General features: G+C 42.0%; 1 protein-coding gene across 1 annotated transcript in view; it reads right to left on the bottom strand.

Annotated features, from left to right (window-relative positions):
• Nucleotides 1–1,273: 1,273 nt before the first annotated feature.
• The window catches only part of ank1a (ankyrin 1, erythrocytic a), a 108,634-nt gene continuing 94,268 nt past the window's right edge, over nt 1,274–15,639 (bottom strand). The window contains exons 40-46 of the mRNA XM_042421220.1: nt 10,971–11,610; nt 10,219–10,661; nt 8,812–9,053; nt 7,259–7,342; nt 6,868–7,020; nt 5,362–5,460; nt 1,274–4,098 (exon numbers count right to left, since the gene is read on the bottom strand). Coding sequence (XP_042277154.1) covers nt 5,389–5,460; nt 6,868–7,020; nt 7,259–7,342; nt 8,812–9,053; nt 10,219–10,661; nt 10,971–11,610 — 1,634 coding nt within the window. The 3' untranslated portion in view covers nt 1,274–4,098; nt 5,362–5,388. The remainder of the gene's footprint in view (nt 4,099–5,361; nt 5,461–6,867; nt 7,021–7,258; nt 7,343–8,811; nt 9,054–10,218; nt 10,662–10,970; nt 11,611–15,639) is intronic.

The following is a 15,639-nucleotide window of genomic DNA, read 5'->3' as shown; positions in this document are numbered from 1 at the left end:
GCAGATGAGAAGGCCCAGGTAAATCCAGCATGTCTGCATGTTTTTAAAACATTGTGTTCAAATATATGGCATGAGCAGTGGCTCGGTGTGGGTGGATGTGGGTATCTCACACAAAAGCATACACGCCATACACAAAGACATTTCATTTCTTTATTAATTTTGTAAATGTTGAGCTGGTGTACAGAGTAAATTGTCAATAGATGTCCTCGGATTTGATTGGATTAAAAGGCTTTTACATGTATATTTTAAATTCATGTTTGACTCTCCATAACAATAAAAAAAGCAAACAAAACAAGTTAAAATACCCACAAGACCCCTATTTATCCCCAGGTTGCAGGCATTACCCAGAACTCAACAGTCTCTTGGTAGCTACAGCTGTATGATGCTAAAAGTACATCCATAACATAACTAGAATCCCAGTTGACAAGTAAGGGTGCATAGCATTCTAAGTAAATATATATATATATATTTTCATATATTTCATATATATATAGCCTTTTATGTTAAAAACATTTTCTGTGCATGTGTGCAGTTGCATTCCTTAGTATTGAGTAATATGCTATTGCGTTAATAATGTCTTCAATCCATTCTAAAAGGAATATACATGTGTTCTCTAGTTTTTGCAACAGTTAATATTTTTGCATGAACTTGGTGCATGGCATCATCTCAGTAGTCCCTCAGTGCAGGGCTTTCCATTATTCATTTTTCTGCCGTGACCACTCCTCCCTCTGCGACTCCTCCGTTCAATCCACATTCAAACTGTCACCACGTGGAAGCCTTAGAATCGGCTCAGTCTTATATTTGGTAAGGGGGCAGAAGTAGATCAGGGGGTGGGCTGTGTTGAGGAAAAATGCTTGTCATCTTGAAAGACTAGCCATCCGAGCCACCAAGCCTCCCCCACAATTTTCATCTAACTTTGCTTCTCCCCCCCACTTATTGTCTTTTCATCAGACCCCTCCCTCCCCCTCCCCCTCGCTCCATCCCTGACATCAGCAGTGGATTTATAAATGTCCCCTGCTTCAGAAACAAATCCAAGCATACCATAATTATGAGCCCTTAGAGAGCAAACCGTATGCTATGACATAAGGGGTGAGACACCGTTACACTGCTGTGTACTCTGTGTGCTCATTATTGACATCTGACTTATTGTGGTTGTTGAAAAAAAACAACAAAATAGAAATAATATTTGATGAAGGGATAATCGTTAAAATGTGAAAAACCCATCTGAGGCTTCGCTCTTTAAATCTCTCCTCTTACATGATTTGCATGTATGTTTGTAATGAAATGAGAATGAAGTCATATGTTTAATGATCATCAGCAGATATTGAGCTGAAACAACAGAGTGTATACCCTATCATCTACTATAGTTACAGAGCCAACACATATGACTACTTTATAACAAGAATTACAGTATACCAAGACTTTACATTCATCATCTCTGGCTGGAAAGCCGTACTAAACAAAAACTTAATGTATGGGTGCTTATTGCAACGTTTTCGTGACTTACAAATGTTACTATAATAAAGCCTTCAATGTCTAACATAAGGTTTGAAATAAATGCATGTAGATAATTGATATAATGTGAGATGGCACGCTTATTGAGGTAAATCAACTTTTAAAAATATGTGAATTAGAGTTACACGTATAATCTGAGAGCCTCTGCTCTTTGTCCATTTGCAATATTACTTCCTGTGATATTATCACAACTTCAATGTCCCATTATCCAGGACTTAATATGTGATATTAAAATCACACCCACACCAACACACACACACACAAACACACACACACACACACATGCGTGCATACAGTAGGATTTCTTTCAAGGTGCATATGAATGTCATTAAGGTTTAAAAACTATGACTTAACACACCTCCATTCCCTGATGAGTAACAAAAACAGACACTGGGCACTTTGCAGATCATGGGATGGCTGGTATGTAGTCATACCAATGTTTGCCCAGTCTTACTGTAAAAACTGTAAATCTGTAAAACGACATTAAAACATAATAGCTTTCTTTTCTAAAGCGGCAAAGTGATAAAATGTTGGATACTAATGTACTGACATCATTTCTGAGTGGAGTGAGAAGTAGCCTAAAGCTGTGATAAACAGACTGAAAGCCCGAGTTTAGGAAGAACATGAACTATGATCCTAAAAGTCTTTCTCTAGCTCTTGCTGTCACACACACACCCACACACACACACACACACACACACACACACACTCAAACAATCCTTTCCTTTTGTAAGCAGTTATTGCTTCTTCTCAAGTACAGTTAAGACAGTAAAATCATGAAAAAAGTAAAAACGAGAGACACACTTCGGGAAGGGTCACACTCACAGTTGCGGGTCAGTATTACAGTTTCTCATCACAGTGATTGGTGACTGACTGACTGACTGTCTTTGCTACACTTCAAAGAATTGCCAAGGAGACAAACATCAAAGCTCAACACGTCCTTGACCCTCGACGCAACACTTTTTTTTTCTCCAGCTGACTCTTCATCTTTTACCCAGTCGAACCAGTGCTACATAATTACCAGCATTTCAGCTACGTTACCCTCATCAAGTGACATCTCCCGGTGGTGGTGAGATGATCTATAAATTCACCTCATGGGTGGTGGTGTTATCAGGTATCAGATAGGCCTACTGCATGATGAGGTCAAACAGCTGGAGGTGAGATCCTGCCCCCTGCTGGAGGTGGACAGGACTGCTACATCTACTCTGAGAGGCTGACTGGAGGGATGAGGGGGTGAGAGGGTGAGAGGTGGAGGTAGGGCCATAAGGGTAAGATTGAAGGTGAAGAGAGGTACTGGGATTTTGGCTCAGGCAGACATCTGATCAACACACAAACCTCACAAGGATACAGCACACTGATGACGAGAAAAGGCGGAGATGTGGGATGGTAGAAGGTTAATCTCTCGCGGTAATCTGTCATTCATGGTATATCTTATTTCCACCCTCTCCACAAGGCAAATCACTCTCAGAGAAGGTCAGGGAGGCAGGTTAACTGCAGTAACCTGCCTCCCAAAGCTCAAAAACCCCTAGTACAGTAAATAATGTCTTCCCTCTACACGTCAACATGTCAAAAGCAAAGGGTAAAAAGCACATGAAAAGCACAAAGAAACAAACAACCTGACACACCAAAGTCTGACGTTTAAAACAGGCAGAGCGACACAACATTTGCATGTTCTTGTACCCACAGAGATCTCAAGATATATAGAATAATATATAGGTTCAGACAGAATGAACCAAACAAGAAAAACAGGGAGGAGTTCCTTATGTACCTGAAACAGCAGCATCAGTGGCATCGCATAGGGATCTTATAACATAAACAACACACGTAACACACAGTCACGTAGAGCATTTTAGTGCATACGATATTATGTACAACACCGATATCCTTGGGTGATAATTGTAGCTTTACTGGACTTTGAGAGCACTGGGACAGGTTTAAAACTAGTTTGTGATGCTCTTAGCTGGAAGAGTGTGGCAGGGAGGAGGGGGAGTAACCTGTTGCCTAGAGATTATGTAATTCTTGTTATTTTAGTCTCCCTTTTTTCTTAAGTGTGATAAACGTTTCCCTGTGGGTTTAGAAAACAGGCCAGTGATTGACCATACCCTACATTGCATGCCTGTCCCATACAGCAGTGTCTCCTCCCCATCCCTCCCCACCCTTTTACCCACCCCATGTATTCCCTCAGTGTTTGTAGTTAAAGACAGGCCATGCGGCAGCAGTCACTCATGCTGATACAGATAACAGGAAGCACGTTTTGGTTGCTAGTTTTTTTTTGTTTGTTTGTGTTTGTTTTTTTTTTTGTTTTATACGAAATCATGCTTCTAGCCTACTAGTAGATGTTTTTTTCCCCACGGGTTCTTTTAAAAAAAAAAAAAGGTAATAAAAACTACAAGTAAATCCATATCCTTCCGGTGCGTGCTGATAGTCGGCATAGCCGCAGTGGTTGTTGTTTAAGTCGGTGTCTGTTGCCGTTCATTTCTGTCCGTCTGCCTTTTTATGTGTATTCTTCCGTCTGTCAGCTGCTGCTGGTCATGTGTCCATGTAGGATGGTTTTGGTGAAGGGGTTGAATCCTGCGGAGAACTCTGTGGAGAGAGGAAAACATGCTGATTCAGGACAAGCCACACAGTTTGTCTTCTTGCTACAACTGACCAGAGCAAAAACTCAAAGAATCTACTGAGCATGTGGCATGCAAACTGCAGTACATCAGTGTAATACTGCTACTGGGTTTGGCTAAAATGTCAGTCTTTCAATTTCGCGTTAGTTGATGCTCAAACATCACCCAGTTTCCTCTCATTGAACAGTCTATAAAACAACACATTAGTTCTGCAAAAGCAAGCAATAATGGTTGGCAAAAGTAGTTTAACATTCAATTGTGAGTTGCTTGAAATATCCGTAATCTCAGGAATGTCATGACCTTTATGTTAGAAAGGGCAAGTCACACACACACACACCCATACACACACACGCACACACACCATGGTGGCTCCAGATAGCAATTGACACACAACTGGCCTAGCATTGACCTTGAGAGCAGTCTCTTTACAGCATCCTTTTTTGTTGATGTTTTCTGCTGTGAGCACATTGTACCAACCCCTTTTTTAAGCTGGTCACAACATGCACAAGGAAATCAATTAGCCTAATATAATTGATTGCAAAACATTGATGATTTATTTGCATCAGACTTGTGTTGTCTGGTCTGTATGGAATTATATTTGTCTCATTTTTGAAAAATATTGCTTCCCAACATTGTAATTATATGTTGTAGAAAAATTATCACAAAAAGTCTAATTTAATTTGAGCAAACAAAAATCCACTCTGTGCTCAATACATATATTTGCATGTCTGCATTATGCACAAATATAATTACATACATCTGAGATAAACATAACAAAGCATTTGCCAGATGGCAAGCAGCCTGATTTTTTTGATTATTCATGTTGTAAAAGATGTGTTTGTAAAAACTGGGAGAAAATATATATTTACTCTTTAAAATTAATGAGGTTAAAAACAAAATTACTGATGCATAAAAGATCACCTCAGGTTTGTATTGACATGTCTGCTTACTCCATACAACCTGCATTGATACTGACTGAAGGTCTGTGTATCAAATTCATATCTATATTACTCTTTTTCCAGAGTTTCATTTATTATAGTTTTTAAATTTCTTTTGAGTGTCATTTTACATTTAAATCATTAGTCAAACTGAAGATTCATGTGTCATTTTGCTGTGCCAGCATCACATTACATATCATTAGTACTGAATTTAATGTACATTTAATCCAGAGAGACTGGATTAAATGGTTTTGCCCACAGGTCAGTCGAGGCACTGTGGGTCAGTCCCGTACCTGCGGGGACGCAGCACTCAGTCTGCCTCACTGCTTAACTCTCCGCAGACTGGCACATTTCACTATCTGAGCACCTTTCTTCACATCCACAGTATCGGGCTTCATCAGGGGGGAAGGGGTTGGCAGCAGGAGAGGTGCAGGGACAACAAGGGGGAAGGATTGAGGAGAGGTGGGATGACAAGGGCAGGACAAGAGGTTGAGGGAATGTTAGTAAGGGACAAAGTTGAGGAAAGAGGAAAATGAAGGAAAAGAAGTGATAAAGGCAGAGAGATGAGGACGAAAAACAGGTGGAACAACAGAGGGAGGAAATGGTGCCATGAGGGAAGAGAGGATAAACAACAGGAAAGATAGCAGAGGAGAAATAACAGAAATGTGAGAGACAAATAAGTGAAGAGAGAGGAAAGGATGGAAAAAGAAAGAAATTATGTCAAGGAAGGACAGAAGTGATGAGTGGCAGTGGAAAGACAGTTGAAGATAAGAAACAGAAACATCTACAGTATTTGGAATTCAGAGACGTGCATCAAATTATATTTGCAAATACAATTTTAATTTGATCTCTTGAGCTAGATGGGTGGGATTTGGCCACATAAGACAAAACACTAAGTGCAAGAAAATTTACACAATCATAACAACACATTCTTTGATGGACACCCTTGAAGTATGAATCGTCTTGATGTGATAAAACCCCAACCATCTGCTACTTTATGCAGATATGAAAAAACTTGTATGACAAATAATATTTGACCCAGCTCTGAACTCTGAATCAGAGAGTCTTGTAGGTTTGAGTGATACAGCACACAGTCAGAGTTGAATGACCACAGACTTTAATGAAGGTAAAATAGACAGAGGAATCATTGAGTTAAGTGATGGGGCCAAAACGGATTCATTCAATCATCAATGTGTAAGAAACAAACATAATGAATTGAAGGTGCAGCTTAGTGATGACTAAAATGATGAAACCCTTGAATTGTCAGTGAGTATTTCACCCAAAGCAATAACAGCGCCAGCGCAATTGGCCTCATTTGTTTCTCTTGCATACAAAAGATGAACAGGAATATCTGAATGGAGATTAATGTAACAGGTCACCAATCAAACAATTAACCAAACACACTTTACACTCAGTCTTCTCTACTGGTTTAGGACTGACACATCATGAAACAGGGCTATAGCCTTTAAGATCATGAGAACTCACACAAACTGTGCTCTCAGCCTGACACTACACCATACTGAAGCTCATGCAGGTTAAGCTACTTAAGCACCTTTGGGGGATGCCTGTGAAACCACAAAGATGTGAGACTTTCCAGCTCACTGCAGCACAGAGTCCCCTGTTCACTAGCACCAAGGTACATGATGGATTTAAATCAAACAGGCCGACATCAGATGGTGTTCAGCTGTATCATCTGATTTGATTCAGTCCATTTGGGCTCTAAGTGCTCCCTGCATGTCCTAGCTAATGGGAGCCTCAGGTGTTGCAAACAGAGAGCTGCCTGCAGATCAGAAGCCCACCTTGCTGCTGTCCCGGCCCAAGATGGCGTAGTTCATGAACTGCTCAGCATCCATCTCCAGCTCGTTGGCATCCTGCAGTGAACCCTCCACGCTCACCTCCTGAACCCCCTCCTCACCTGAACCCTTGCCTCTGCGCACAACCTTACGTACGACCTAACACATACACACATGTACATACACACAGGAGGGTGGGAGAGAGTGGTGGGTGAAAGCAGAGAATGGATATCAAGTTGAAAAATTAAAAGTCAGAGTTGGTGAAATATAATGAAATGGTGATGGATATAAGAGTTGTTGATTTGGCTCATTTAGCACATGAGATTTGTTGACAATAACAAAAATAGACAATTGCAACCCTAAGAAAACACTATAAAAACATGTTAAAATGACTGACCTTTTTTGTGACAATATTCCCATGCTCGTCCGTGAACTGTTCCTCGCTTACTTGCTCCCCAGGAAGATCTTCAACCTCATCACCCTGTGGATAGAGAAGTATTCCTAAATAACGTTTCTTTTATTAAACCAGAAACTGCATTGCCTTTACATTTGAATCAAAGAACTATTTAAGTAAAGCCAGTATATCTTCTTTAAAGTACTGGACTTTAACTCCGGTGTACTTACTTGTGTATACAAGTAAGTAAGTAAACTCAGGATGGTGAAAAGTAAATTCGTACTCAGCAAATTATGGACCTAAAGCATGTTAAAATAACTGTCACAGCTGCCACTGTGTCATTATTTGCATGCCATAAACTCTGCTAATTACAAATGCAGAGAGGCAGATGAACAACAGATGGGTGAGGGGTTAGAGGGTTGCTTGTGGAAGTATGTAAATCTAGCAGTTGGGATGCATGGAGTTCACTAATGTTTGTTAGTTAAATTCATAATTACAATTCATGAGGTTCATGACAATACTGTTACAACCCCAAGAATGTGAAGCGTATCAGCGCCGCTATTTATAAGATCAGAAAAATTCCTGCAGCCAGTCAAGTGAGCTGAGAACAAGAGAAGGTCGAGCCTGTGTAGACCCGGATAACGCTCCAAAAGCCTCCAAAAATCAACACAGTCACAAGTCACATAGTGTTTGTTGGCACTGAGAGAGTCCAAGGTACAGTAGGAAGAAAATGCCAGAGTCCATCAGGCTTTTTTATAGAACTGGAGTCCAAATGTGTTAAGTCCAAGACAATCTATTTACATCCATCACAGCACAAGATGAGCCACATTCTCACATACAGCAATAACTGGAGGATGAATTATTATTGTTGTATTGATCTGATTCATACTTTGTTCTCATTGTCCAACTCATACAACATTTCCTAACAGTGTACACAGTGTCCTCACTGCCACACACAGGACCCATGTATGAGATTTAGTGGCATCTAGTGGTGAGGTTGCAGATTGCAACCAACTGAATACCCCTCCCCTCCCCCTCCCCTTCCAAGCGTTTAGGAGAATCTACAGTGTCGCAAAACTTGCAAAAAATGCAAAAAATGCAAAAGGCCCTCTCTAGAGCCAGTGTTTGGTTTGTCTACTCTGGGCTATTGTAGAAACATGGCGGTGCAACATGGTGGGCTCTGTGGAAGAGGACCCGCTCCCCATGTAGATATAAAGGGCTCATTCTAAGGTAACAAAAACACAACAATGCCAATATTTCTGCCAATGGATCCCCTTAAATCTTGCACGCTGGTCCTTTAAGTCATGCCCACTCAACTACAGAAAACCCTGCAAATCATTTAACTTTATTACAACAAAACCTATCCTGTATCATTCCTGCCTTTTATAAAATGCATCCCTTAGCCTTTTAACAAACAATATTTTCTTCCTTTTCCTGATTGTTTTCCTTCCTGTAAATCCTTTCTCCAAATATCTGTTTGACTCTCCTCTGTCCCTCTCTTCACTCTCTCTCTCTCTCTCGCTCTCTCTCTATCTCTCTCTCTTTGGTAGTAGTACCTTGAGGATGACTCTTCGGCGGACCACTCTTGTGGTGACATTCTCCTCTTCATCAGCCACTCCCTCGACCTCACCAAGCTCGCGGTCCAGCTGAGCATGTATGTAGGTGAGCACAGACCGCACAGAGCCGCTGGCTATGTGGAGGACATTCTGACAGCTGATGACCAGGAAAGCAAGCAGCACGAAGCTGAAGAGGAGCTCTGTTACCAGGGCCCACATTGCCCCACTTTTATCCCCAGCAAATCAACGCAGCCTGTTTATGTGCACACAACAACGCACTCCCCCAGCCTTCAGTGCCTTCTGTGGAGAGAAGGTAACAGCTGCAGCACCCAGCCTTTTGTCACTGGTTCAATCGCACTTTGGTTTTGTGTCTTTCAGTTCATATCCCTCTTCTGTTAGCTGGGGCAGTGGGCCCTTTCCTCAGCTCTCTCTTCCTTCTCCTTCCCACTGTCAAGTCAGGAGTACCCAGGCAATGAAATAAAATCCAGGCAAAAGCAACCTTGGGAGTCTTGTATTCCCACCTCTCTGTCCTTCTGACCATGTGATCTGTGGGCTTTAAATACCTCTGGCTACTCCAGCGAGGCTCTGTATGCTGGGGTAAGAGCACTAATACGCCTGAAGCCTGACTCCCTTTAGGTTCTGTTTCTCATCCACACAGCCTTGTAGGCACATTTCTTCAAAAACAATCACTTCACTATACAGACACAATTATACATCACTGCAACACACTGTGTCCAGATTAAGTTGAAGTGAGACCGAGCTAACTGGCTCTTTTATCACCAGTAAGAGTACATATATAGCAGCAAGCCTACAAAGGCCCTAAAAGCAAAAGTCTATTTCTGCTCTCAGACAGTTTCAAAGCTGAGATTGTCCTTTACAGTGTGTTGTGTCAGTGTTGTGTCAGTGTTGTGCCAGAAAGCTAACACGTTGGAATGATAGGGATCATGTAACATGAGTGCAACAGTGAGAATGCTTGCTATATTTGGCCGGACATGCTGTTTGTGCCCATCTTGGGCCCTAGCCTCTGTGTGTGTGTGTGTGTGTGTGTGCGCGCGCATAGGTGTTTGTTTTCTATATGTTTCTAGGATCTATCGTGAATAATGGTAATTTAAATTTTAACTCTGACTTAAACATATGGCTTCTAGAAGAGGCAGGACTACTACTGAAAATGCACCAGACTTCCTGATTGTCTGATCAACATTGTGGCCAATCTGCTATAAAGCATCTGCCAAAAAAACATAAAGAAATCTGTTTAACTTTTTTGCTGTACTTGACAGCATCTATCAGGCAGGTTGAGCCTATGAGATATGATAGTTTAAGTTCCATGTGTAGAAATAATATTTTTTTTAAAATGCAGTTTTATTTCATGCTCAGTCTGCATTGCATGACTACAGTTGAAGTCTATACAGCATTTACCTGCCCTAAAATGTGTAGTTTCTGTATGACTGATGTAGAGGACAAAAATGTCTCTCATTGTACATGGGAGAAGTAAATTCCTCACCTGGCCCTTTAGGCGCACGTCGTCCCAGGCCCTCAGCTCTGGTACCCTGTGTGGGAAGCCCAAACCCTTCTCAAATGGCTGGGTACCTCTGAAGTGCCCCCGTAAGATCTCAGAGTGCCCCATGTCCCTCACAGGCTGAAGCAAGGCCTCCTGGGACACATGGGATTGGTCTCCTTCCATGGCATTACGTACCGATGACATCATGTTGTCGATGGCCTGCCTGGGTTTAGGTGGATTGCCCACCCAGGCCTGAGTAGGGTCAGTGACAGGGATCCACCCTGGGCCTGTCTGTTCCTGCAGGTAGGAAAGGAAAGAGCCACCCCCACCTCCGTTTCCACCGTTACCTGACCTGGAAGGAAAGAATGGATACCTGAGGGTGATGTGCATCTCAGCAAAGTTTGTGTGAACCATCCAGAACAATGGACCATGTGAAGTTACAGCATTTACTGTATGTACATGTTCGTTCCATGGAAAAAAACTTATCATAACCCCTTAGCGGTCACTACCTACTCAAGGAATTAAAAAACCATCCAGTTTACAACTGAAATTCACTGACATGCAATAAAGTTTAATGGGATGTTAGCACAGGTTTATTGTTTTGCTGCTGTGATTGTGACTTTGCACTATCACCTGACAGGCAGCCAGAGGTCAAACTCACCTGTCTCCATTCCGATCAGCAACACAGCTCAGACCAGGTGACTCACTCAGCCGTGCATACACCCTTTGCTGTCCTGCAACAAGAGAAAGCCCTTCCTCTGAGCCCGTCCCTCCTCCACCTCCTCCTCCTCCAGCATCTCCACCAGTCGTACTAGTGACAGCTGATACCTCCGAACTTGCCTCTGACCCCTGACCATTGTTCAGCCCGTTAAGATTGATCCCAGCGATGGTGCCCCCAAGCGAGGCCGGCGTGGCAGTGCTGAGCGAGTCAACACCCATCTCTGAATCGTCTTCGGGCAGCTCAATGGAGCCACTCAGCACCCCACCCCCTCCACTGGCTGCGCTGGCCTGACTGGCCGGCCGACCCAGACTTCCATATGGCAGCCCCAGCAGACCTTCTGAATCATCAGCATTGCTGCACTCCAGCGAGGAGTCCTCCACAGGCACCAGGGAGGGGCTGTTGCCTGAGGGCCACACCTGCACATCAGACATCTCCATGAGGGTGTCCTCTTCTGTAGTGGCAATGGGTGCACAGTCCAGACTGGAGACTTCCTGCCAGTATGGCTCAGCGCCCAGTGGGGAGGGCAGGCTGTACTGCATGGAGGCCGGTGAGAGAAGCTCGTCCTGCGCGAGACCATAACCTGGAGCGAGACAGAGAGAGGCACACTGACACCCGGCCCCCCGCCTCGCTCCCCACCTCACCCCTACAGCACCGGGTCCCCGGGAGGGGGTAAGTGCCCCTGCCCAGGAGCTGGGCATCTAGGGGAGGAGTAGAGGAGGCTGAAGGGACAAATGGGAAAGGAGTGGGGAGGGAGAAAGGGGAGGGCCAAGACAATAGGAGCTGGAACACAGGTGCAAAGAGCTTAGGACAAGAGAGCAAGGGCAGCTTTTAGAAGAGGGGTTGTCAAGCTCGATCAGCCAGCGCTGACGGTGAGAGCAGCAGCGGCAGCAGCAACAGACACAGCCAGACTGAGACTGAGGTTCGGGCCCAGCAGTGACTGATGCTGCTCTGCTGGCTGCCACCTGCAGGGAGATGGACAGGAATTACTGCCTCTGCCCCTAACCTGGGGCTGGGACACACACCTGTCCAGCAGGGACACACACTTAGTCACACATACACATGCCATAAGCACGCTCTCTCACATTCTGTCTCATACTAACACACATACACTCACACTCACATAGGCATGCATTCAACCCCACTCAAAAACAGGCAGGTTAATATTGTTGTCAGGCTGGATAGCATGCATGCAGGCAATCTCATTCCCTCCTCACACACAAACACACAGCTCACTCCATTCAGCTGCTTGCTCTCTCATTGACTCACATAATATTTTTTCTATAACACAATCAACATGACATCTATAAACATTAAAACTCAGTAATGCTGATATTTGCGTACACATAAATGAAAAATAGATTGGATTTTCCCTCTGTTGTGAAAGCCACATGGTTGCTGCCTCAAACATAAATTTGAATGAGTATTTCAAGTATAATCATATTAAGTGAAACTGCACACTGTTAATGTGCTGTGGACTCAGGTCACTCCTACAACAGTCTCTAAAGTCAGACTTGGCATGATAAAGCACAACAGCACAAGGCCACAACAGCAGGAAGGATTTTTTATTGAGATAATACCTGCATATTGCACAAAAAGCTTCTCTGTTAGTGTGAGGCTGTTGAAAAGTCCATTTCAAGATTATAATGACTGAAGTTTAGATAGATAGAGAGATAGATAGAGAGAGAGAGCAAGAGAGAGAGATACTCTATGTGTATACTGTATGGTGATGAGAAACTTGATTCATAGTTGGCAGTATTGCGGTTGGATACTGCTGAGAGTGCAGTAGATATTTGTGACACCATGCAACCAGAAAGACCTCTTGTACCTCTTGTACTTTCTGTTTTCTCTCTCAAACTCTGAACTGCTGTCAGTTGTCAATAGAAACTAATAATAATTTAAAAATAACAAAACATTTTTGTATAGTGCTTTGTCTTATGGCATCATTATTAATATTAAAAGTGCTTTAAAAAGCAAAGACAAGCTTAAAAAAGGGAATATATGGACTCTTGACACAATTAATGCCTGTTTTTCATTAGAATTGACAAAATATAATTCAGAAGCTTTATAAGACTGAATAAAAATATCAGAATACAGAATAGTGAGGTATCTGTTGTGTTATCAGGTTCCTTAAAATTTTAGACACCCTTATCACAAATTCCTGATCATCCTTTAAACAAACTCCTTTTATATTTGTCAGTACATTGGGAGTTTAAATCTCAGTAATATAACCTGCAGCAAAAACATTTTTAGTTTTAATAGTAGTACTAAATTCAACTGAAATCAACTGATTGTCTGTTTACCCTTTTCTAAACACCTCCACTATATTATGGATTAGTTATGACTGCAATAAGATTAAACCTCTGTAGACTATCTGATGGAAGAAGACATAGTCTACTTTGGAAAGAAAAGCAACATGGTTTATGATTTTAGTACATTCATCTCTTGCAAAGAAATGAGGTCCAGGATCAGGTGACTGTATGTGTATATGAAATATTGATTTGGTGTTAGTTTGTGTTTATAAAATGTACTGTATGTCGAGACCTGAAGCCACAATTGTTGCATTATGTTTTTAGTGACACTGTGCAAAATACAACGTGAGAATTTTTGTCTGCTATGACTAATAAATTAGTTTGTCAGTCCCCTCAATGTTGAAAGATGAGGAAAAACATGAATGGGCGAGTATGATTGCCTGACCCTTCAACTGAAAGACATAAATACAGAAAAAGCAGTGAAGCTCGCATAAAAACACATGTAAAAGGAAATACACTAATTTTCCCTGTACACAGAAATAGTGACACACTGGGAATACATGTATATGGAAGACACGAAACACTTATAAACAGTTATAATTTAAACATACAACATAAAGACGCTCACGTTGATACACTCAGACAGACTGATGAGTTCACATTTATAAGAAAGGTACAACATCAAATTTACCCTCATACAACACACACATAGACATTTAAAATATTGTTAACACACAATAACCCATCAAATGAACATAGTTTACATAGAATCAGTGACATACAAAACAACCACAACATTCATACATGAACGGACACGTGTCACAGTTCACAAAAAAGGTTTGTGGCCTTTTTCACCCCCCCATAGGACAGATCACTGAGGAGGAACAGAGACAGACTGTAGGGTCAGTATGCATGCCGTGCAAAGACACATCTGTTGGTCAAGCAGCAGTGCATGCAGTTTCTAAGCCTTACTCTCTGACAAACCAGCATTACTCCTGCCCCTAATCCCAGTGTCTCCGTGCAAACACAGGGGGAAATGGGCGATGAAAGTCAGCCTCATGCACATGCAGACAGGCAGGGCAGGGAAAGAAGGGATGGGAAGAAGAAGGAAAGGACAGAGTGGGAAATAGAGAAAATAAGGGCAGCAAGAGAGCAAGAGAGAAAGAAGAATATAAAAGGGTGATGAACACAGACAGAAACAGTGAGAGAGAGCGAGGGTCACCTCCCCCCTCCCAGTGGGTGCTGAGTACACAGTCTGTGTGAGGGGAATTGGTCACAGAGCGGACACTTAAAAAAGTGGGGTTTTCAAAAGTACGAAAATAAAGTAAATGCACGACTAGCTGCAAAAAAAAAAAAAAAAAAGATAAAGATATGGGTCAGAGGTCAATATGAGGTCGGCATGAGGTCAGAGTTCGGAGAGGAGTGAGAAGGAGGAAGAGGAGGGCGGCTAGGCTGCAGATGACATGTCCAGAGAAACAGAGAGAGGGACAGATTCACAGGGAATATAAACAGGGCTCCCAGATCGACACTCAGTGCACCAACATTAGCCCTACAGAGAATCAAACTACACCTCATGCAACCACAGGCAGAGAGAATTTACTTTAAATATCCCCTTACAAAAGCTTGGAGGACGTGGTGTAAGTCTTACGCTATATAGATCTAGTATAATATTTTATTTTCTGAGATACAAAGGATCTTGAATAAACCTGAGAAATTTACTTTTGCTATTTTATTCATTTGCTAAACTACAACATTATTTTTACAAAGCTGAGGAAAAGACAGGTAGATAGAAACAGATAGAAAGCTGCAATAGAACTGATTCCTCTATTGAATAAACTTTCTGCTTTTTTCTGTAAAGCTTCTTCAGTAAAACACACTGTTTTGTTAATGATAAGAATTTGGCATCTGTTGAATGGAGCTGAAGAAACTTGAATTAAGCTGAAGTAAATGAAACAATGAATAAATTGACCTGTCAAACTAACTGAGAAAATATAAATTAGTAGATAAATAAATTAACGAACAAATGCATAAGGAAATTGAAAAAAAAAATTCTTTGTCACTGTTAAAGGGGACATATCATGCCTTTTGTGATTTTGTTATTTTTATACTGTTATGATGTTGGATGTCTATGTTAAATATGGTCAAAGGTCCAAAACTTAGGTGAAGGTATATAAAAATGCTCCCTGTCAGTCAAAAGGCAGGGCTTCAGCCTGCTCTGAACACTTCATTTGCCTCTACTTCCTCCTCATGATGATGTCAGATAGGTTGCACACACCCACAAACAGCCGTTCACTTCATAACATTTGTTGCTAAGGTTGTTGCTAAGGTTGTTCTATAGGTTGTTCACACTATCCACTCAC

Source organism: Thunnus maccoyii, chromosome 9, assembly GCF_910596095.1.
Source record: "Thunnus maccoyii chromosome 9, fThuMac1.1, whole genome shotgun sequence".
Classification (NCBI taxonomy): Eukaryota; Metazoa; Chordata; class Actinopteri; order Scombriformes; family Scombridae; genus Thunnus; species Thunnus maccoyii.
This window is presented reverse-complemented; position numbering and strand designations above follow the sequence as displayed.